This window comes from Neofelis nebulosa, chromosome 6 (genome assembly GCF_028018385.1).
Source record: "Neofelis nebulosa isolate mNeoNeb1 chromosome 6, mNeoNeb1.pri, whole genome shotgun sequence".
Classification (NCBI taxonomy): domain Eukaryota; kingdom Metazoa; phylum Chordata; class Mammalia; order Carnivora; family Felidae; genus Neofelis; species Neofelis nebulosa.
This window is the reverse complement of record NC_080787.1, coordinates 119,015,332-119,039,313: the sequence shown is the minus strand read 5'-3', so window position 1 is coordinate 119,039,313 and position 23,982 is coordinate 119,015,332. Positions and strand designations below refer to the sequence as shown.

At 35.4% G+C, this 23,982-nt stretch overlaps 1 protein-coding gene across 12 annotated transcripts in view; it reads left to right on the top strand.

Moving 5' to 3' along the window:
* PTPRK (protein tyrosine phosphatase receptor type K) overlaps nucleotides 1–23,982 on the top strand; it is a 566,426-nt gene that overhangs the window by 526,758 nt on the left and 15,686 nt on the right. For 4 of the 12 annotated variants that reach the window (XM_058735205.1, XM_058735208.1, XM_058735204.1 and 1 more), the window contains 11 exons: nucleotides 4,355–4,515; nucleotides 5,623–5,658; nucleotides 7,612–7,623; nucleotides 9,948–10,132; nucleotides 11,821–11,908; nucleotides 13,023–13,099; nucleotides 13,295–13,312; nucleotides 15,908–15,944; nucleotides 17,524–17,621; nucleotides 18,036–18,152; nucleotides 22,548–22,702. In XM_058735205.1, the coding sequence (XP_058591188.1) occupies nucleotides 4,355–4,515; nucleotides 5,623–5,658; nucleotides 7,612–7,623; nucleotides 9,948–10,132; nucleotides 11,821–11,908; nucleotides 13,023–13,099; nucleotides 13,295–13,312; nucleotides 15,908–15,944; nucleotides 17,524–17,621; nucleotides 18,036–18,152; nucleotides 22,548–22,702 (984 nt within the window). Of the gene's footprint in view, nucleotides 1–4,354; nucleotides 4,516–5,622; nucleotides 5,659–7,611; nucleotides 7,624–8,489; nucleotides 9,085–9,947; nucleotides 10,133–11,820; nucleotides 11,909–13,022; nucleotides 13,100–13,294; nucleotides 13,313–15,907; nucleotides 15,945–17,523; nucleotides 17,622–18,035; nucleotides 18,153–22,547; nucleotides 22,703–23,982 lie in introns of those variants that run through there. The other 8 variants (XM_058735206.1, XM_058735211.1, XM_058735209.1 and 5 more) reach the window with 5 other exon arrangements.

Below are 23,982 nucleotides of genomic sequence, written 5' to 3'. Positions count from 1 at the left end.
AGAGAATATTTCACTCTATTTCTCTTCACCTTCAGTTTATTACCTTAGAAGCCAGGGTATTCATCCAATCTGAAGGAATGATGTCAAAAGTATTCTTGGACATTGCCTGATCGACAGTTGATTCACCAACTTTTAAGGCTTAAGAATTGTGATTAAGTATGTTTGGGGGCATTTATCTGACAGTATTTATTTTACTAGACAAATTTAAGTAAGTTTTACGATAAAATTTTTTAAGCGTCTCGATGTTTTTTAAGTGACTCTATAACAGAGGTCTGCCAATATTTTAAATATTACAAACGCTTGGCTTCTTATAATCTGCTGAAACAAGCAGGGGTAAACTAACAGTGCTCTTAGCTTATTGTGATGAATCATAATATCCTTGTTAAATCATGTTTGATGAAGCCAAAGGTAATTAACTGTACCATTTCATACAATTATGGAGCACTTTTCCTCTTTTATAGCCCACCCATATATCCACCTGCAGAAGTTTATGCTGTTGGCTGCTTGGATAATGAAAGTCATTTGCACATCTGTCAAACTCAAGTAGTTGTAAAATGAATTGCTTAACTGTCCTGAAGTGCACTATATTTATATTTATACTTATATTTATATTTATATATAAAATGTTGGTTGTTCAGAGGGAGACAAATCATGAAACATAAGAATCAGTAAGTATTTATGAGAATGTCAGTAAGCTTACCATTAACCATTGATGTATCCGTAATGTTAGAATGGAATTGCCTTTTTAGTGGATGGATAACATTTCTGTATGCTAGGCTATATAGTAGGTTATGGTCCTATTATTACTATAATACTTAGGACAATTGGCCGTATCAATCATAATTTGAAAAATGTCACAGATATATGATTTTAAAAACTGCTTAAACATACCTAATCTAAATCTAAACATATCTAATATAGGGGCGCCTGGGTGGCGCAGTCGGTTAAGCGTCCGACTTCAGCCAGGTCACGATCTCGCGGTCCGTGAGTTCGAGCCCCGCGTCAGGCTCTGGGCTGATGGCTCGGAGCCTGGAGCCTGTTTCCGATTCTGTGTCTCCCTCTCTCTCTGCCCCTCCCCCGTTCATGCTCTGTCTCTCTCTGTCCCAAAATAAATTAAAAATGTTGAAAAAAAAAATTTAAACATATCTAATATAAACATACCCAACCTGAATCAGAGAATTTTTAAATAAAAGTAAATAAATAAATTGGAATACAATTTAAAAGAAAACCAGTTGTGATATTTAGCTAACATTCATTGGCATCATCATAGTGACTGTCACTCATGATCAAAACCCTTAACTCTAATGTTATTTTTGTTTTGTAATAACCTGAATTAAAGCCTACCTCACAGGGTTGTTGTGAGGGTTAAGGTATAAAGACCAAGTTGAGAATGCATGGCTGGCAGATATTAACAAAGGTCAAATGCCCCCATAATTTGTCATCTAACAGAGGCTTGTGAATCTGAAAAGTCTTTCATTGCCATGAAAACTTTTGTTGTGCATTTGACAAATTAATTTTTCTTATTTTTCCTTAATCACAAAATATATATAATTATATGTGTTTTAAACGAAAGCCTCAAAGTTTCAACCTGTCTTTTCTAATTGGTTTGAAGTACCCATCCTCAAATTTTTAACATTATTTTTAATCCACATTTCCAGTTATGTTATTTTTATAAAGTTCAATCTCAAAATTTTTGAGGAATGAATTCATTCTTCTTGCCCAAGAAACAAAGATTGGAAGTTATTTCTTAAATTGTTTTGTTTTTACTGTTTGAAACACTTTTAAGTGGCAAAACGTTTGTGCTATATTCACATTCTTCTTCTCAAATTTGTAACAACTAATGTTTAACTCCTAGAGCCAAGTAGACACTTCTTCATATTATGGTGCACTTTGTAATGTGGAATTTAAAAAAAAAATGTCAGCAACTGGATATAGTGTGACAGCGTAGGCTTTGAAACCAGATTATTCTTCACTGCTTATTAGATATATAACCGTGGGCAAGTTATTTAACTTGTCTGAATCTCAATAAACTCATCTATACAATTAGAATCAGTGGGTTGATCTGAGAATTAATTGAGTTAACAAACGAAAAGTGCCAAGCATATAACAGTCCTATTTCATCCATTCAATAAGCATTTACTGAGTGCCTGCTATGTGCCAGAGACTGCTGTACATGTTAGCAGTAATGGTCCTTCCCTCCGTGGAATACACAGTGGGGAAACAATTAAAAGGGCATTTGCACTGATACATGATGAGCGTTGTTATAGTCAGAAAACATGGTGTTATAAAAATAACCTAACAGGGAAACCTAACCTGAGACAGGTTGTATTGAGATCAGAGAAGCCTCCCTGATGCAGTGAGACAGAATAGCTTCTTTCTATTCTATTCTATTCTATTCTATTCTATTCTATTCTTTCTATTCTATTCTATTCATTCTATTCTATTCTATTCTTCTAGAGGTAAAAGAATATTGTAGGTCAAAGAACAAATACCTTATATGGTGGTCTACAGGTAAGTTTGGAAAGTAAAATCTATAGACCAAAATAGGACCTGCTGATGTTTAATTTTCCCTATCCATGGTTTCAAAAAATTGAACCACTTGAGAAAATCAGGAAATTTAACATAAATATTCAGATTCATGACTTGTCTTTGAAAATAATTTTAAAATCAGAAAATTGGGATCAAATGCCAATAATCACTTAGGCAAGTTGCCCCCTAAATGGCTTTCCAGTTCTCCACAGTCCCCACCCTTCCAGACAGCCCTGGCAGCAGCACTCATTTGTACTACCTGTCTAATATCTGTAAGATTTTGCAGGGTTTCTACCCTATAGCCTAGAAAAAGGACAATGGCTCTTTCAATGAATACGTCAGATATCACTAATAAATGATGGTGGTGGTGGTGGTAGTTCTTGTTATGCTTTTGTCATTGTTGTCTTATTTCTAGTACTGTCATTACCATTATTATTACTTCTTTTAAAGAAGTTAACATCACTTGCATCCTAACGCCTAGTTTATGACCATCTTATTCAAGTGTTGGATCTGTTGTATCCATATATTGGGTGTGTTGGGACATATTCTCCGAGGCCAAGTACTATAATCTGGAGGAGCTCTCAAATTGCTACATTTATTTTGTAAAGGAGAAGCCCTTGAACATAAACACAACCATTAAATGAGCCTTTAAAAAGTATTTGTAGTATATTTCCTCTAGTACAGATACTAATGAGCATCAGAAGAATATGTCCTAGTTAATAACCTAGCTGAGAAAAGGCATTCTTCAAACAACGAAGGAATATTTCCAAGGTACATAAACTGCTGCCATAAATATAATCTGGCTACTACAAGCTTTTAGAGTGCCTTTATTTATATTATATATAAATTGCCTTGTTAATGTGATATAAATGTTTTATATACCTTTAATAGCTTTTTATTGCATGTTTTATGTGTAACATTCGCAAAGAACCAGAATGTATTTCACATCCTTGATATATAAGATAAAGATGTCAGTATTTGAGGAGCTCAAAAGTCTAACTCCACTGATTTCTAAATCCCCTAAGTCATTTGCCCTACTGCATTTATAAGGCACATCTTCAGTTAATACCCTGCCATGTGCTTCTAAAACACATCTTTAGGATTTGACCATGGCTGTGACTCAAGATTATGATCATCTGTATACTATGTCAACATTGTATTTGCCAAACTTTTCTCAGGGCACTTTTCTTATACAGTGTATAATTTTCCCACATGTATGTGTATTTGCATTAAATGTAGCAGTGGTTAATTCTACAGTTCTCCCGATTAAGTTTTGATTGATGTTATAAATATGCTACTAAATATGTAAATGCTACACATGTTGCATTTTTACCAAGTAATAAAACAGAGAATGAAGAATGGGATTTCTTTGTCTATTTTAATTGGGGGACTAGAGTAAAATAAACTTAAAAAAATCGTCATGTTATTCCCCAGAAGAACTTCTAAAAGGTGATCAAAAGAATTAATTACCCAAGAGGAAAACCAAAACTTGGCTTTATCTTAAATTTTCCTTGAACAGTTCTACTAAGGAAGTATTTATTTGTGGCTTCAATAAAGCATAGTTATAATTAATGACTATTTTAAGATACAAGAAATGAAAGGTTTCAGTTGACCGCTTGAATGTTGAAGTATCCAGATGACAATATTACAGCTACCGGCAGATGTTGTTTGACTATTAAACCTAATTCCTGAAGTTAGGAAATTTAGAGATTCCAAACTACATCTTTGTCTACTTATCCCTGGATCCTCCTGAACTACTTGCCACTGGTGTCAACTGGCCTCCAAGCCTCACACTGGGGTTTCCCTTTTGTATTTGCCTTGGCAGCAAGCTTGCTAAAAAACGCAAAGATGTTATGGGCAACACCCGACAGGAGATGACTCACATGGTGAACGCCATGGACCGAAGTTACGCTGATCAGAGCACCCTGCATGCAGAAGACCCGCTTTCCATCACGTTCATGGACCAGCATAATTTCAGTCCAAGATGTAAGTTCTTCATTACAGTTTTCTTAAGTTTATTTATTTATTTCGAGAGAGACAGAGAGAGCAAGCGGGGGAGGGGCAGCGAGAAAGGGAGAAAGAGATCCCAAGCAGGCTCCGCACTGTCCCCCAACTCACGAACCACGAGATCAAGGCCTGAGCTGAAACCAAGAGTCAGAGGCTTAACCAACTGACCCACCCAGGTGCCCGTCTTCCTTACAATTTTAGTAAATGATTTTGAAGCTCCTTAAATCACTTCGAATTCAACACATCACCTTTTGAATAGTGAGAAAAAGTACAACAGAAATGGAGGAAGCAGCCAGAAGGAGAGAAAGCGATAAAGAATATTCTGGGAAATGTTCAGCTTGGTGAAAATTTTCAGTAATCATTGGCCCTAAAAACATCCCCTCATGTTCCTTGATCTATATTGCCACCAAATTCGTTGCTATAATGCTGTATGAGGCCCTTTGGAATTAATTTTAATCGTCATAGGGCCTTCTTGATCAATTTCATTTTTTATTTCACTATAAGATAAATGATAAAGAAGAACATAAGTTAACTTTGCTGAAAATATAGATGTACTGTCTCTCTGACCACTTGATTTAGTAATTAATCTAAAAGGCTTTGGAAGCATTTTTGTTCCCCAAACTTTTCTACCTATTGTCTCTGTTCGTACTTTATTAGGAAGCTTGAATTCAGCCGTGTAACGGTTCAAACCCACTTATGAACCTGGAGAAAGGATTAAATCTATTTCTTACAGTTAACTGAAAAAAAAATATTTGGAATGAATCTGAGATCATTATTTCTCTAAGTACCTTGCACTTGATAGATTTCAATGGGTCCCCCTCCCCATTTTATTATCTTTATAATGTCAAGTTGAATCTTCCTGGCTTTTAAAATCGAACAGAATACTGCACTTTAATTACAGTGGCACCTTTCCTGGTGTTTTGAGGTAACCCAAGTTGAAAAAGAGAATTTTACCTTTGCAGGTTACAATAATCAAAGAAAGATGAATAGTTATATTTCTTAAGAAAGCATAAATCCATTTTAAAGGAAAATGTAAAATACAACTTTAGGGCAATATATTCCTTCATGAGCTTTGTTTTCCTACAGTGCCCAATGATCCACTTGTGCCGACTGCTGTGTTAGGTGAGGCCCTAATTCTTTATCATTCTTTCTTGCATGGATCACACATCCTTGCATGAGTTATAGCTTTGTCTACACAGTAATTATCCACAGGGTAGGAAGCAGCTTGATTTTGAAAATTAAGTCCTGATCTTATCCAAGAAAGCAACTGTGGTCAACCCAGTCAGATTTAGTGGATTTCAAATAAGTAAGATGCTTTTTAGAAACTATGTATTTTTGAATTCTTGGTTCTGTTAGATTTGGAGCAAAAGTCCAGTGGTTCTCAATATATGACTGATGTATATATATGCAGGTTAGTAGAAAGGTCCCAAATCCACACATCTCAGGAGCCAGTGCTACCTGAGTAATTAGTTTATATATAAAAATCTACTTGACGCAGAGATTTTTCTCAATCCCCCTAAGTTTATAGCAACTAAAGAACACATTTCCAAGTGAACATTAAAAATGTGTGCATTCGCTTTAGTTTTGCCTTTATTAAGAATTTATAAATGCAGGTAAAGTTGCTATAATATTCATGTGGAGTTTTGCATTCTATATATGCAGCTTACATGATGTGTTATCCTTCAAGAAATTGAGAATAAGCCAAGGTTTACCACTATACAACATCTAAGACAAGTGATGTTGCTAGTGATGAATAAGGCCTTTGCAAATGTAAAATTAATGTTTAATCAACTGTATATTTAAGAATGGAATGAGTTTCATTTCAATTTGTACTCTGTTCCTTGACTAATTATGCACCCATGATTCATGACCAGCTTGCTTATATGTTAACAATTTCTATATCAGTTTTATCCTAGTGTTTCTAATATTAAAGATTTAACCAAAGAAATATGGAAATTGCCAGATAAATGTATCTTAAAAGCTTCCAATTCTCTCATTAAATATAAAAATTTAAGTTTCTTGCAAGCATAAAACTTTATCTTACGTTTTATGCATGTTTTTATTATCCATGTATTCCACATTTAATTACATTTGTAAAATATTTTGGAACAATACAATTAATTCAGTTAAGTGAAATACACTTCCTTTTTACTAAAATAATTATTATTAAACTTATAATTTTATACTATAAAAAATATATATTCTAAAAAAATCTGAAAGTCAATGTTCTCTTTCTCTGACTGTACTCCCCTTTTGATGTCCACACCAATAATGGCAGGGAAGTGAACTGGGGAATTCATCCCAAGGGGTAGCCCTATCAAGTAAGGAGGGACCAGGAACCATGATCATTGGGATGGCACCAAATGCCTCTGCAAATGTCATCTTCTGTTGAGCAAAATGCTGTAGAATGCTGTCACCGTCAAATTAATAAGTAAAATTCAGTTAAAATATTAAAAACCCACTGAGGAAAAATTAGTTACCTAAATGTTAAAATTCCATTACAGTAATATTTTAAGAAAATGTTGAATCAGGTCCAAATCATGCTTCTCTTGGGAACTCACAATATGAACCTATGAAAATACCTATGTCTGTGCTTTCCCATCTGAAAACTTATTCACAGTTTTGTAAGGAGACAATGAAATAATATATGTGAGTTTTACAAACTATAAAGTTTAAAAGATTATTATAGTAATTTGCCCTGTGAGAAGAGATATGTATGTTTAAGGAAGGCTAGAGTTAACATTATAGTCATAAAATCTATTCATATGAACAGTTGTTATGCATTTATTTCAGTTTGAAAGTCAAGCTGGTTTTTTTAAATATTCTTTAAAAGCTAAATCTCATTAATCATATCAGATTTAGAAATGATTTGTTGCATTTTCATCATTCTTGGAATCATGGTATTTACAGTTATTTTACATCCACTTGATTTTGTATTTGTAAAGCAATTTTTGAAATCACTTCAAATATTGCTTGATATTAATACCTACTTACTGATTTTAAAGGCACTTAGAATCTTTTCATATTGATTCATATTTTTGCTTTTTTGTGTTTTACTGCTTCATTGGGTTAAAGTCCCTATAACCGGTAAGTATATCACAAAGAATTCTAGAAAGCTTTCCATCAAGGAGATATTTGAAGTTATTTTTCTCAAATATGTAATAAGGATAATGATTAGAACATGTACTCTCATACCAGTGTCATTATTAGGTGGTGTAATGAGGTGGAAAATGTATTGAGATTAATAATTCATATGTGATTATTTTAATGAATACTGCTCATTGTATTAATGTGTGAAAGCTTAATGCAAAACAAAAGGCACTGTCTATTTTATATTGGACAAATCATGGAAGATTTGGAATATGGGTGACTTCTTCATTTCTCACTGAGCCTGTGATAATTGTAAATATTCCGCTGCCCCAGCAGTAATGATACGAGCTCTGGTACTGCTCCACACAGCCCAGGCTACCGTATCCCAGCTTGGGTGATTGCATTTTCCCTTTCCAACATTGTCTGTCCTAAGCTGTCATCCTAAGCTGTATATTCTGTGATAGTGCCCAAATCAGTGGCTTCTGAATTTAATTTTTATGTTAATGTCTATGTTAATCTATTGATTCTAATATTTTAGCAAAGATAGATCAACCGAGTGTAGCCTCATAGGAAGAAGAGGAAACTCACGAATCATGTTTGTTAGCAAATGTTTGTGTGAAGAGGGTGGGCAAAGCCTGGGTTAAAAGAGATTAATTCAGTTGGGTGGTTAGGTCACAAAAGAATCCACCAGGGGTTTTTGGGATTCAATGTGATATTTTTAGAAGTAAATGCAAAAAAAAAAAAAAAAAAAAAAAAAAAAAAAGGCATTCAGCCTAACAAGGGAAAGTGAAATAAATGCAATCAAACTAAATTGTAGAAGCACACAGATCTGATTGTGGGGTTCTTTTTTTTCCCTTCTCCAGGAAGAAAAAATGTTTATCATGGGGACAACAATTCATTTTTTGCCATATCCTATTTGTAGAGTTGGTGATAGAACAGGCAAATGTACCAGCCCTTGAAATATGTTTCACTGTTAATTAAATATCGTTCTCTACAGTATGCATTATCATTAAAAACAAAAGTTCCCCTAAGAGTGTACTTTCTCTTCTGTTAATGAATATGGCAGTATAATGCTTTCCAAAGTAACACCCCTTAAAACATTTGTTTTGTTTTTTTTTTGAAAGTGGTAAGTTTAAATGTGATAAATATAAGCATGCTTTTACTCATTGTAATGATTAGTGCTGTGGTCATTAAAATAATATTTATACTTCATAGGTATAATGTTCTTGTTCATTTCTTCCTTATGACAAAGAGAGTTAAAAGTTTCATGTTAAGCTAATGACACAATTGGGATGGGGCCTACACTTAAACGTGGGTGGTAAGGGATTCTGTTTATTTTAATTGATTCATTCACTGAAATATTTATTGAATGACTGCTTTGCAGCAGTCAGCAGAAATAAAAAGAAAAATATGACTCTGTCTCTATACTTTAAGCATTCAGAATTTAGTAAAAAAAAAAAAAAAAAAAAAAAAGGTCAGTAAACAAATGATTGAAATATAGAGTAAGTGAAATGACATGTACATGAGGAGGCCATGGAAACATAAAGAAGGAGCTTTGTAGCTCAGCCTGGATGGGCCAGGGAAGAATTCCACAGGAACTACCTACACATTTTGCCCCAAAGATACAACCCCGTTTCTTTCACTTGGTGGGCAGAAAAGTCAAAATATATTTACAATCAAAACAGTAACCATAACAATAAACCAAAAGAGTAGAGACTAAGACTAAATGCACATATAAGCTGGCTAGCAGGCATAGTGGGCCCCAGGGATGATTCTCTAGAATGCTCATGTTTCCCAGTCTGGAGTGTACCATTCTAAGTAGCCCCAGGTGGCATAGTAGGCCCACAAGACTAAGGACAGCAGTCCTATGGGGATAGGTTGCTTAGACTGGGTCCATGAGTGAGGTTGGGATGTTGTTGGGAAGGAGTTTGTTCAGTTTACTCAACAATGAAAACACCTCTCCAATTGACACCTTGATCTTCTGGTCCTACCCTATGCTGCTATGACTACAGATACATGAAAAAGGAAGAACTCAGCCAGATCTCCCACTTAGACTTTCTAAAAGTGGATCAGATGTCTCTACATCTCACAGCATCTGTTATCGTGGTGATATAAGCATAATATGCTCTGACCTCATACCTTGAGCTGATATAAAAGACTTTGTCTGTATAGGGAAGCTGCCCCAGATCTATGCTATATTTCTTTTTCTTCTTCCTGATATCAGAAAAATCTTAAGTTCTTACAATTTTCTTTGCATAGATACGTATTAAACAAGATAACTTTGTCTTTTTTTTAATCTTTTGGAATCTGAAAAATGCCAGATGAGAACCACAGTGCTACAGCTGAGTCCAGTCGTCTTCTAGATGTACCTCGCTACCTCTGTGAGGGGACAGAATCCCCTTACCAGACGGGTCAGCTGCACCCAGCCATCAGGGTTGCCGACTTATTGCAGCACATTAATCTCATGAAGACATCAGACAGCTATGGGTTCAAAGAGGAATACGAGGTGAAAGTTTCAATACTATGCTACATCTTATTTCTAATCATAATAGTGGAATTTAACACTTTTCATTCCCTTTAACATAACAAGGAGTGGAACACTCTGTAGACTCTCTAATCTTGAGTCCATGAGCATATACTCAAATGTGTATATGGGGAGTGGGCGGAGATGGAATTGAAAGAAAGGGCAATTTCTGGGGATATATCTGAGTCTGAATTCACTTGAAAAATTCTTAAATGTTCGATTCCAGAATTTTATTCTTGCTATTTAAAAACTACTTTTTAGACCCTATATTTCCCCACTGAAAGATCTGTAACAGGATACTTTGAATTCCACTGTATCATTACAGATTCTGCCATTTGAATGACGTAAGCAGTAGGTCCTTCTCTGCCTCTTTGCGTATTGACCCTCTGTTGAGAAATGGGGTTAATCTTTGTCCTACTTGTCACTCTTAGTTTTCTTGGTGCATTGTTGGTTGAGAGTGGCTGCGTAGAAAGACAGAGCACTGCAAATCCAGGCAATATTAGGAAGCCAAAAGAAGGATGTGGGAAATTCTTCTTCCAACTTTATTTCCCCTTCCTGCTCAATCCAGAAGACCGGGATTTTTACTGCACAGGAAATGATTTAACCTTAACATCTCAATAAACATAGCAAAAAGGAAAAAGTTCTTTTGCCACTCTTCACTTACTAAGAAGTATCAGTCTGGGGCATAGAAGGAAGTTCCTCCATCACCATATACATACCACCATATACACATATTTAAAGTGAAAGTATCCAAGCAGTATTTGACCTTGAAAGACCATCCAAAATACACTCAACTTCATGAAGAATCTTCAAAGCTCCGTATTTTATTGACTGATTGCTTGTATACCTGAGTTGTGAATAAAATTAGCTTTGAATTTTGAAAGTTGGTTTTAGACATATACCAGAAACACTTGGCTGTGGCAACAAAATAGTGTAAGGAATTATAATATTCTGCCAGAGCTGGGGTGTTTTTTTTTTCTTCATTTTATGTGTATTCCTGCGTACCTCACTTCAAAAACCGTTGACTCTTTGAAGACCCCATTTCCTGTGTTGAGCAAAGTTTAAGCTTTACTGCAAAAAGAAATCTATACCCATATTTTAAATTGCTGCATATGGTAATTAAACCAATCAGCAAATTCATCTGTTCCAAGATTCTTGGATATGGTGACTCTTTTTAATTTTCATATGGTCCCTTGTTGTACAGACTCAGTCCTTTTCATGATCTTCAAAGAAACTGAAATGTGATGTATTGCACATGATTTAATGAATAATTATAGGGGAAAACAGGTTTTCTTTTTCCTGCTATAAATGCTAAAAGAAAAACATTTGAAAGATACTCATTAAAAGTAGTTTTAAAGTTTTGATGCTTTCTCTGCTTCCATGTCTCAGAGTCGTAGCGATCTTAAATTTGAAATAGTTTCTAGATCCTTTATTTCCTCAAGTTGTTTTTTGTCCTCCTTTTGAACTCAGTCCCATCCAAGATGAACAAGTAAGAGGCCAACAAACAAGTTTGAGGTCTGAAAAGAGAACTTATTTACTGCTCTAGGACTTCCTTCCTCCCTGAGGAAAGTGGCTTTTACTATTTTGGTCATCAGAACAGAAAAACCCGATTCAAGAAAAGGAGTTAAATTCAGTCTTCTTGTTACTTTCTTCTTCTTTTTTTTTTCCAGAGCTTCTTTGAAGGACAGTCAGCATCTTGGGATGTAGCTAAAAAAGATCAAAATAGAGCAAAAAATCGATATGGAAACATTATAGCATGTAAGTTCTCATACAATTCTTGGTAAATGTAAATATTGTGTGTGGAAGATAAGTAATAGGTTGCAGTTCCTCCTTATGTGGTTTTAAACTTTAAGAGAATCCCAGAGGGTGGCACATCTGTTTACAATCTATTTAATATTAAAACAGCATTGCCTATTGGCAGTGGCTCTAAAATTGTCATCATCTTCATTAATTAAATTGACAGACTTTTCACCCAGTGGAGATAACATGCCACTTGATTTTATGTTTGCACACTTATGCGTCGGGGTGTTATTGACAGCTGAGAATATCAAAACAATGAAAAAGAAAGGTCTTTTCAGTGATAAATTGTTATAACAACCTCTACCAAAACTATTCAAGGTGGGAGTGTTATTCTTTCCACATAACCTTTATTTTTTCTTGGAGCCAGTGTCTGAACTCCTGTTGCTATGTTATTTATCATTAGGGACTAATTCCTCATTAAGTCTTCAAGAGGTATACATGGGATCAATAAATTAGTTATCATATGAAACCACAGAACAGTAAGGAAAGTAACATACTTTAGTTTGTAACCAGCTAATGATTTACTTAGACCATTCAATTCTCAATTTAAATTATTTTAAAATAGCTTCTGAATACATCAGAATTCAATCTTGACCCTCAAGAACTAAGAAGTTGAGAGCAGGGATTCAAAATTCACTCTAGTTCTGTGGCTCACCTGCTCTAAAGTGCAGTAGGAAAGGATCCCACCCCTCTAAAACCATGTCTAGAAAGCAAAATTAGAAGTTAAAGCTAGTTCAGTTCTTACAGACAAATCCAAGCCTCAAAGGATGATTCATCAGAAAGACATTAGCACGTTCCCTAAAAACTTCCTAAGTGTGAAAATGCTAGTCAGTGAAGCTTTATTAACAGAATACCAAAATAACTAATGAGTTCATTAAAGTTCTTGCATTTCTTTAAGGAAATTTGAATCATAGCATATTATGGATAAGCTATTACCAACCACTGAATTATTTTAAGTCTCTACCAACATCATTGTCTCAGCACAGAGGGGGAATTGAATATTTTGTTTTGTATTTATTATTTTATTATTTAAAATAATTTTCTTTGTGGTGTTATTATTTAAAAATTTTAGATGACCACTCCAGAGTAATTCTGCAACCTGTTGAAGATGATCCTTCTTCAGATTACATTAATGCCAACTACATAGATGTAAGTATTTTTATAGTTTAGTGTGCCCAATTTGTTGGCTTATATATGTGAATCTTTTTGCTTGTTATTACCTATAAAGTGATTGCTAGCTTTTTAAAATAAAGAACAAACTGTACACTTTTCCTTGTTCTACGTCCTAGTACTTACTGACGTTGTTGTGCTTTCTTTCACACCTGACTTTGGTTTGGGCTGTAGATTTGGCTGTACAGGGATGTAAGTACCACTATATGTAAATAACAGCACCCTATTATAAATACTTAATATAACTATTCTTAATTACAGTTATTACTAATGCTTAATCCTAGTTATCTCTGCATGCTTCACCTAATTAGCCTCATACAGTATATCTATGTCATTTTTTTTGTAACTCCTTTACATGTGTGAAGATCTATTTTACCTCCTTCCCTTTTCTATGTTTAGAAAAACAGGACCATTTTTAGCTTTTGACAAGTTATTATGTACTCGAGTTTTATTTGTTGATGATTTCTGTTTCTGGCTTTTATTCTTACCCCTCCCCAAACATGTGAGAAGCTGGATAGTATGATGTGTATTAGTGATTCTGAAATTTTACTTCTTACATTCGACTTCTGATGTTAAAAATGGGTAGGAAGACTATTTTGTGGTGTGTGGTATTGGCTTATAAAGTATTAAAATTGCTTAGGCAAAATAATTACTAAATTGCATTTGTAAAATACACATATCACACATATATATCGAATCATGCAAATCAAAAAGTTTGTTTTGAGCATACGTTCCACTGTTACATTTGGGTTACAAGCATCTACATGCAAATTGTCTATTTAATAGAAAGTAATTACCAAATAAAAGATAAAATATTGTCAAAGAAGCCATGATGCTACATTACATAGAAGAAGGACAGGCCCTTTATTCTTATTTCATGGGTCAGAATCATGCTGGAAATCTTGCGAATGTTATTTCATTTCTCTGTGCCTCAATTTCCTCATCTTTACTATGGGGATAATAATAATAGTACTAATCTCATCAATTTGTTATAAGAAATAAAGTAATGCATTGAACACTCAGCACAATGCCTAGCAAATATTAAGCACTCCTGAAACTTCAGCCATTTTTTCAATAATTCATACCTAGGTGTGCTGAGATTAACCAGTTCAAAACATGCATTAATTATAAGGCAAAAGTTGGAAGTATCAAATATTGCAGCATACATGTAGTATACATTTAGAGTTATATAAAAGATATGAAAATTAGGCCCCAACATTTTCTAATTTCCATAAACAGGAAATGACATTTGTCATATTTATTAAGTTCATGTTTTACAGTTATTTTGCGAATTGTCATTATTTATATATTTGAACTAATTAGTTTTATTACATATAGTCTCTGAGTATACTGGTTAACATTCTGAACATCAATTTACTCTCAGTTAATATTTTAAATTTATCAGACATCTCAAAAGAGAAAGTGAAGCTAATGGTCCACTCTTTAGAATAAAAAATTCAACCATTTTCTAACAAATTTGTACTTGGTACTATCTATTCTGTTTAACCTTGGTTTTCTGCCAAGACATATACACTGGAGCCTTGTTATAATACTACTTTATGGTACATATGGTAAAACTGTGTGTTCTAAATGAGACTGTGTTGTTATCCAGTCTTTTTGCTAAGACCCCAGTGTATTTTGGCTGATTACTACACAATTCCATTATGTTCCCTTTCCCGTTAGTTTATTATACTTAAAAGAGTCTTCTTTGGTAAATTTTTCATGAAAAACGGGAGATGAATGCTTTATAAAGCTTGGGAAAAAATTTTCCGTGAAAACTCATACTATTTGGTGTAAGAGGAAATAGAAAACTTCCAAATTTGCAGCAGTATGATTCTCCACCTATTAAGTTTTAGATTGGGGATCTCAGTTTACGTGCATTTATATGTGCATCGAGTTGCCCACACCAATATGTGGACAAATTGTACCACAGGCTTTCGCTAAAGTCCTTTGATAAATACAAAACAAATTCGAAGCTTAACTCTATTGTACCATTAACAGTTTTGCTAATCATGATGTACTGGAATTCATATCGAGAGCAACTAACAACTTATTTCTTATCAGGAATAATTTCTTTGTTGGAATCGTATTAAATGTTTAAGCACCTAAATCTCTCGGCACACTAAAAATAAAAAAAAGTGCTAAACTTTTTGTTCAGGATACGATGCATTTTATTTAAAACTCTTTTTTCCCTATATATGTGTGTACCTGTAATTATGTGTGTGTATATTATCAACACACACAAAATAGTTTTGGCAGATTCCTGAACATATTATAGTACAGGAATATTCTCAAAAGTATCTCAGCAGGACTTTGACTTAATGCACACATGCATTGTCCAGCTCTAACATTGGAATGTTCTGTTATTTTTTTATGGTTCTAATATGTCGTTGTCCATTTGTAATGCAGTGTGTTGTACTTTTGGATGATAAGATGAGAATTAATATTTTTGAACACGATTTGCCAGGAATGAATGACTAAAGATTAACATGAAGGCATAAACATTTTAGTAAAACCAAACAATATCTATGAGGTTATTCCTTAGCAAACAAAACTCAATTATGCAATATATATTCTAATCTGAGCCCTTAAAACATTTAATTTTTGTTTTATGTTTACCTTTCAGATAACCTAGGTTTGAGAAGTGAACTATGAGTTCACTACTCATTTCTGGACTTTTTACTATAACTTAATCTTAACAGGTGGTTGTCTTCATCTTTTTATGCCTTCATTCATTTATTTCTGATACTGATGTAAAATGATAACCAATTTCTTCTCCTATTTTAGGGCTACCAGAGACCAAGCCACTACATTGCAACTCAAGGTAAAACATTGCCTTTTTAAATGATAAAAAGCATCCAAACTTACTTATTCATCCATAGGCTGTTTTTTATCTGACTGAACTGGAAAAAAAGATCAGGTCTTCTAAGTGAGACTGCTCTTTATTCATTTGTATAATATGTATTGGTTTATCTGTGTAAAACATATATAAATTAAAGCTTGATTTGTTTTTTAATTAAAAGTAAACAAGAAGCTGCTTATTGGTGTCTTGGGTTTTGGTATTTTGATGTCCCAGAGCACTAGTCAATAGTGCTGGACAGAGGAATTACTCCTTTTGATGAAAGCAAGAGAGGTCTCACCTTGGATAAGTTGCCTGTGTGTGTGTGTGTGTGTGTGTGTGTGTGTGTGGCATAGTCTGTGGCTGGAATGGAGTAGTACCCAAGACTGATATTGTTATAATGAGATGTTAGACTCTCTTCCAGCAAAGTTTTACAAGCTAAGACAGAGAGAAAACTAAGGGCTAAAGGGAACTTCGTCACGTTCATTCTATGTAGAAAATACAAAAAGGCAGAGAAATCTTGTTACAGTGGCACACTGGGGAATAAGAGCATCCTAAAACACCTTTAGTTATCTCTCCATATTGACCACTGTCCATCATAAACCTGCACAGTTATTTATTTCTTACAAGAGGGAAGTAAAACAAAAGCTATGTTTGCTCTTTTGACAGAGGTTATTTTCTAAGTTTTTCCACATATCTTTGCATTAATTGAGTTGAATTGTAAGCTCTTGAAAGTTAGAAAGATCATCCATGGTGGACAGTATTCTAGTTTTGTGGGGATTTTTTGATTTGTTTTAATTTTTTTTAATTATGTATGTTTATTTTTGAGAGAGAGAGAGAGAGAGAGAGAGAGAGACAGAGCGTGAGTGGGGGAGGGGCAGAGAGAGGGGGAGACATAGAACCAAAGCAGGCTCCAGACTGCGCTGTCAGCACAGGGCCCAACGTGGGGCTCGAACCCACATACAGCGAGAACATGCCCTGAGCCAAAATCGGGCACCCAACCGATTGAACCACCCAGGATACCCCGTTTTGTTTTACTGGCACTGAGTAGAGTATAACCCAGTAGGTGCTTTTGCAGTCTGGAGGTGATAATATAAGGTTGGGATGTTTGCTTATAAGTATGGATGTTTCTTCATTAATCCCTAAACATGCACTGCTTCATAAGTGACGTGGATATATTTCATTGGTAATATATGCTGTTTGGTAGATGGTCATGTAAGACTTCCTATTTTTTACGTATGTTTGAAGATGCATCAAACTAACTTAGTGACAGATATAAATAACCTAAAAACTAGTGATAACTTCTTCTGAATGGAAAGTATAAAAGGCAAATTGAAAAAAATAAAAGGGTGGTATATGCCTGTTTTTGCTATAGTGTGAATTTAGATACAGAATGAATTTAAGTAATTTCGACAACTTTTTGTGTTAGACCTTTAATATGTTTTTATTGTTTATTTAGTTTATTCTGATTTTTACTTTATGTATATATATACTTCTTACCACTTACTTTTTCTAACTACAAAATTTATCTGATAACATAATATTCAAATTAATTTCTTCAAAGGCCCAGTTCATGAAACAGTATATGATTTCTGGAGAATGATCTGGCAAGAACAGTCTGCCTGCATTGTGATGGTTACAAATTTAGTTGAGGTTGGCCGGGTAAGAGAAAAAAAGATTTTTTTTTTTCTTGTTTCACAAAACATGAGTGTAAGTTGAGTAGCCAAACATAAAACACTTAGAATAGAATCTCATTTAATTGTTTTAAAATGTTGTAGGCATAGCATTTCAAATGAGTGCTCCTAAGTGGATCTTTGAAGGCTGAGAAATTATTTGATTTCTTATTGAGTAATAAAAGAAACTTTGATTTTATACTAGATTCCAATTGCATCATTGGGCTATAGCTTGTAATGAGACTACAGCAAGTTTTTCTATTTATTGTGTAATAGATTCTTTTATCTCATCTATAGTTTTTTTAACCGTATTTTTACTGTAACCTAAAGAGTGACCACTGAAATTAAATCATCTTGGTTAACGTGTACTCAGGTCCACCTATATACCCTTTTTGTCATTTAGGTTAAATGCTATAAGTATTGGCCTGATGATACTGAAGTTTATGGTGACTTCAAAGTCACTTGTGTGGAAATGGAACCACTTGCTGAATATGTAGTTAGGACATTCACTCTGGAAAGGGTAAGTACCCTAAAATTCTCTTATAAAATATGTATATTGAAACTGTTTTTTCTCTTAAAGCTCCTGTCAAGATTTGTTTTTTGATTATGCTATAAAATCCACTCATTCGTTCATTCCACAAATAGTTATTTGAGAGCATGCCATGTGCCAGGCATGGCTGTAAACCTTGGGATACATATTAATACATAAATGATTTCTATTTAGAAAGATGATCTAGAATTAAGTGAAAAATCACGAAACTAGAAAATCAGAGAACAATCGATAGAACGAGAAAAATTAAATATAAACCAAAGACCAACAAAAAAAGAATAAATTAGATCAAAAAGCTAGTTCCTTAAAAAGATCAGTGAAAGATCTAAACCACTGTCGATTCTAAATGAGGGACAATCCAAACTATGCAATATTAGAAAACACAAAAAGCGTGTAATTCCAATTATACTTCCTGTTGGGAAAGCAATACAAAATATTACGTGTAAACTTGGAGACAGATTTTAGTCTAAATCCCTTAATTCTAATAAATAATAATTCTCAAAATTTGACCCAAGAAGACTTAGAAACCTGAATAGATGATAGAAGAAACTAGAGTCTTAAAATTTACCATTAAGTTGCACTATGGTTTTATAGTTGAGGTTTCTGCTGGGCACGGGCTGCGCCACAGTCCTCCTCACCTTGTGGCCATGACGGCCGATCTCATCGGCCCCCACACGCACAGCAGACCCTTCGTGTATGGTGCCATGAGCTTCTTGGATACGATGGCCAACGGGCTGGTGGTCATGGCCATCCAGAGCCTGCATCCCTGCTCCTTGGAACTCTGCTGCTGGGCCTGCATAGGCTTCTACCACTGGATGATGGTGGCTGTGACCAGTGTCATGGGCATGGCTGCCCCCCGCTCTGTCTGTGCAGTCTCCTCATCTGGCCCATCCACCTGCAGAGCTGGGACCTTGGAGCCCAATCCTGACACCTTCCCCCCATGGTCGCTGTCCTGTGCACATGAACTCTACATGCCATGCCATGCCCAGCCCTCCATGCCACCCCCAACTCCCTTCCCTGTCCCCCCATCCTCACCTGGCTGTGAGAGCGGCAGGTGAGGGCAGGGCGGTCAGCAGCCCAGATGCTGAGCTTGGCCCTCTGGGATCCAGGGGTGCACCCAGCTCACCCCTCACCCCAGGCTCGGTCGGCATTTCCTAGGTGTTGCCGGGTCCCTGGACGAATGGTATCGTCACTGGGCCTGATGGGAGCCTCAGGCTTGGGGGGTTGGGGGACCCGAGTCCCACACCCAGTGCCCAAGGCCATCACTGACCATGAATAAAAAGCCACCTACGTGTGAGGAAAGAAAAAAAAAAATTAAAATCTTAAAAGAACAGTGAATGCCTTTGTCAATAAAACTATTTAGACCATAGAAAACCATCAAAACCAACTAAATATATTCTACATTTTTTAAGTTTATTTATTTTGAGAGAGCCAGTAGGCTGGGAGGAGAGAGAGAGAAAGAGAGAGAGAGAGAGAAAGAGAGAGAGAGAGAGAGAGAGAGAGAGAGAGAGAGAATCCCAAGCAGGCTCCTTGCTGACAGTGCAGAGCCTGATGCGGATCGTGAACTCGGGAACTCTGAGATCATGACCTGAGCCGACACCAAGAGTCGGGTACTAAACCAACTGAGCCACCCAAGTGCCCCTATTCTGAAAGCCAGCAAAGCTGTGATAACTGGACCAGATAAAGATGACACTCTTTCACACTCTTCTCTCCTCCCCTTTTTTAACTCTCTCTCTCTCTCTCTCTCTCTCTCTCTCTCTCTCTGCACACACACTTTGAAGACCAGTTTCATTCAGGAACATGCTTGAAAAAACTTCAACTAAAGTACTGAAAATTTGAAACGAGCTGTGAATTAAGAAAACATCACAACATGATCTATAATGATGGTTTTCTAGGAATGCAAGGATATCATTCCTGTGGTAGGAATCTAACTGGATATTTCATTACATCTTCCTTAAAGGAGCAAAACCATATGATTTTTTCATAGATATTGTAATGTACTTTTACTTAAAAGACATTTATAGAAGTAACCTATATTAGGGAAATAAGGGGGCAACTTAAACAGGATAAAGGTGATTCCACAGTAACTATTAGCACGCGTGTTAAGGAGTGCACACCCTAAAGGCATCACTGTTTAATCAGGAGTGTGATGTGGATTATTATACTCACTAGTATTCCAAATTTGGGGATGTTCTAGTAAATGAAATAAGACAACAAAAGGAATAAATTGCTTAACTATTAGAAAAGATAAAGTTATTTTTACATGAAATTATTTTATACCAAGAAAATTAGAGATAATATTTTAAAATTGAACTAATAATAATTTAGTTGGCTAATTCAAGATAAATATTCATAAATATTAGCTTTTTTGTATATTAGCAGTAAACAGTAGTAGACATTAAAAAATCTCTTTCACAATAATAAAAATTTCTAAAGTATCTAGAAATATATTCAACAAAGATACAGGTCCTAGGTGACTAAATCCTCAAAAGTGTATTAAAGGACATCAAATATGATCTGAATAAATAAATGGAGAGGTACCGTGGCCCAGAATCAGAATATTTTATGTTAATACCACTTTATGTAGTTAATGTAATACTAATTAGAACATCATTGGATTTTTTTTTTAATTTGTTTTCTTGTAATTTAGAATTGGAAAAGAGTAGTTTTTTTTTCTCAATGTTTATTTATTTTTGAAAGAGAGAGAGAGAGACAGAGCACGAGCCAGGGAGGGATAGAGAGAGAGACAGAGACATAGAATCTGAAGCAGGCTCCAGGCTCCGAGCTATCAGCACAGAGCCTGACGCGGGGCTCAAACTCACAAGCTGTGAGATCATGACCTGAGTCGAAGTCGCATGCTTAACCAACTGAGCCACCCAGGCGCCCCAGTTTGCGTTTTTTAACCATGTATTTGAAAATTACCTAGGAAAATTTAAATAAAAAGAGCTCTAAGACAACGTGCATTGCCAGATATTAAAAATAACTTTTTACGAAAGTTTACTAACAAGAACAAGGCCCTTAGAGCAAGCCACTCCAGTCAAAGGATTAATATGGAGGAGAGGTAATTGTCTGAAATCAGGTCTCAGAACAATTTTTTTAATTTCTTTTTTATGTGAGCTCTGTACCCAACATGGGGCTTGAACTCATGACCCCCAGATCAAGAGTCACATGCTCAACCACCTGAGCCACTCCAGATCTTAGAACAGTTTAGTGATCTTCCTCACTAGAGTTGACTTGAAAAGTAGTAAAGAATAGTAAAGAAAACAGTAAAGAAAAATGATGTTTTATTTGCATGATTCCATGAGGATGCTTATCATTGTCACTATTATAATTATCTGTTAAACCCTGCTGTGTGTAGGGTATTGTGTAAGAACTGGAACTAGAAAGAATAATAAGACCTGATCTCTGGCTTCCATGGGTTTTGATGCTATTGGTCTATCTATATAGGACAGAATCTCAACTTTCTCAGTGTGGTTCATTTATTTCATAGGATTTTTCTCCATTTTCTGATTGAACAAGTGAGATGGAGATATCACAGCTCACAGTACAGTTGCAATTACCTAGATTATAGTGCGGTTTTTTGGCTACAAATGTGGATTCTTAAAACTAAATTCTGCAGCATTCTTTCTATGCTCTCTAAGCTGTGCTACAGCAATCTGCGGGCTTCTTTTAACCAAAAGGTGAAAGCTTTGAAGTGTGCATTTAAATATTCTCTTAAATTAACCCAATAGAAGAGTTGGCATAACAATGAGGCTTCCCTTTCATCTTGTATTTTTGTTACTATAAGTAATACTCTGTGCTGAAGTATTTCACAGAATTAGGAAACATCGTTTACCCAAAAAGCAGTGTAGCTGTCTGTATAGTTTTATGAAACAATCTAGAGTAGCACTGTCCTGGAAAATCCCTCATGCTGTGCTTCAAAACCATTTTCAACATGGATAAGCAAGGCATTAAAATCTTTTTGAGGCAAGAAGCTAGAAAGTTGCTTTTATTCACCGCTTGAAAACCCGGTGCTTGGGTCAATAGGGCAGCATTTTAGCTTTCCCATTTTTCCCTCTTCTAATAATTTTATGTGTTGTCATCCCAAGTAAGGAACAGACTGTCAAGGTAAATAAAATTTACACAGAGTTATAGAACTGAACAAACGTCTAATTTCCTTTCTTTGGCAGTTATCTGACAATCAAGGCAAAGCTCCTGGGCCAGGTCAGGCCAGCACTTTTTTTTTTTTCTTCCAGAAAAAGCATGATCTTTGGTATAGTCTTCTTTTTTTTTTTTTTTTCATTGTCAACCAGGTCTAGTGCCTGTGATTGTGTTTGATGACTTTATTTGGGTTCTTTGGAAAACCTTCTTTCCATGTGTGCACAGAGGGGGTACAATGAGATCCGTGAAGTTAAGCAGTTCCACTTCACCGGCTGGCCTGACCACGGAGTGCCGTACCATGCCACAGGGCTCCTCTCCTTCATCCGGCGAGTGAAGTTCTCCAACCCTCCCAGCGCGGGCCCCATCGTCGTGCATTGCAGGTGAGTGCTGGACCAAATGGCCTTGACTGCACAGCCAGCCTTTTCAAGGCAGCAAGATGAAGGCTTAAAGCACAAAGCACAGGCCTACTTGCAGGGTTCCAGCTTGCATGTGTTACAGGTAAGGGAAAACAGCAATAAAATAAAAGTTAGCTGGGAAGAGGACATAAAACAGAAACTTAAAAAAAAATAAATACATTCATCCTAACGTGTGTAGTGTTGCTCACAAATGGGAGTGTGGAAACTCTCTTTTAGTGGCAACATCTGTGTTTTGGGGTTGTTTTTTTTATACCGCTTTTGCAAATCCCATATTGTATGGAATGGTAGGTTAAAATTGAGATTTCTTGCCAATCTAGTAAATTCCCAATAGAATCTCAGCTTTTAAAACTAAATTTGAGACATACAGTTACTAAATGGCCTAAATTGCAAGAATTTGTGCTATAAAACAGCTATTTAAGAATTAAAAAAAAAAAGCCATCCATCAGAGGACCTTGAAAACTACATCAGCGAGAGCCAACAAATATGTGCCAGAAAAATGTGCACATTATATCCAGGCTTCCTTCTGATTAGAAACGTCTCTTAAAACAAGCATTCAGAGACACTAAAAGCAAATTACATGGCCTCATTTTGAGATGTGAACAGAAAACTATGTACTGAATCTGAAAAGCTTTTCCTAAATGCTGCACACCACTCTCAAATACTATCCCCTCCAAGCTACATAATAGGTTGTACTTAAGCATTTTTTTTCTGAAAATCCAACCTATTCAGAATTTAAATGACCACATATAAAAGGGGAAACAACACAGAGAATGAAATAAAAGTAAGGCATCCCATAAGGATCAGATACTACACACCCTGAAAACACAATCTTAAGTCCTTCTCAAGAAATCTGATGTACTCTTCAATTACTTTCCTGTCTCAAACCCTGGGAACAGTGATTGAGAAGATGGTAGGCAAAAAAAAAAAAAAAAAAAAAGGAAAGGAAAGAAAGAAACAGAGATACCCACAGTATCTTCTACTTAAATTTCTTAAAGAACAGTGAGTTTGAGAAGTGACCAAATCTGGACAACAAAGAAATAATGTTAATAGCCCATCTATGCATTTAGAAAATGAGATAAGTAGGTTTTCAATTCAGGAGTGTCTTGACTTATCATAGAGGTTTACTTTCCTATGAATTGCTTGCTTCAGAAGTGCTCCAAGGTTCTCAGATACTCTCTTGGAAACAGAAGTATCATTTTCCACTTAGACTCAGGTATCAGTAAATTTATGAAAAAGAGGAAGCT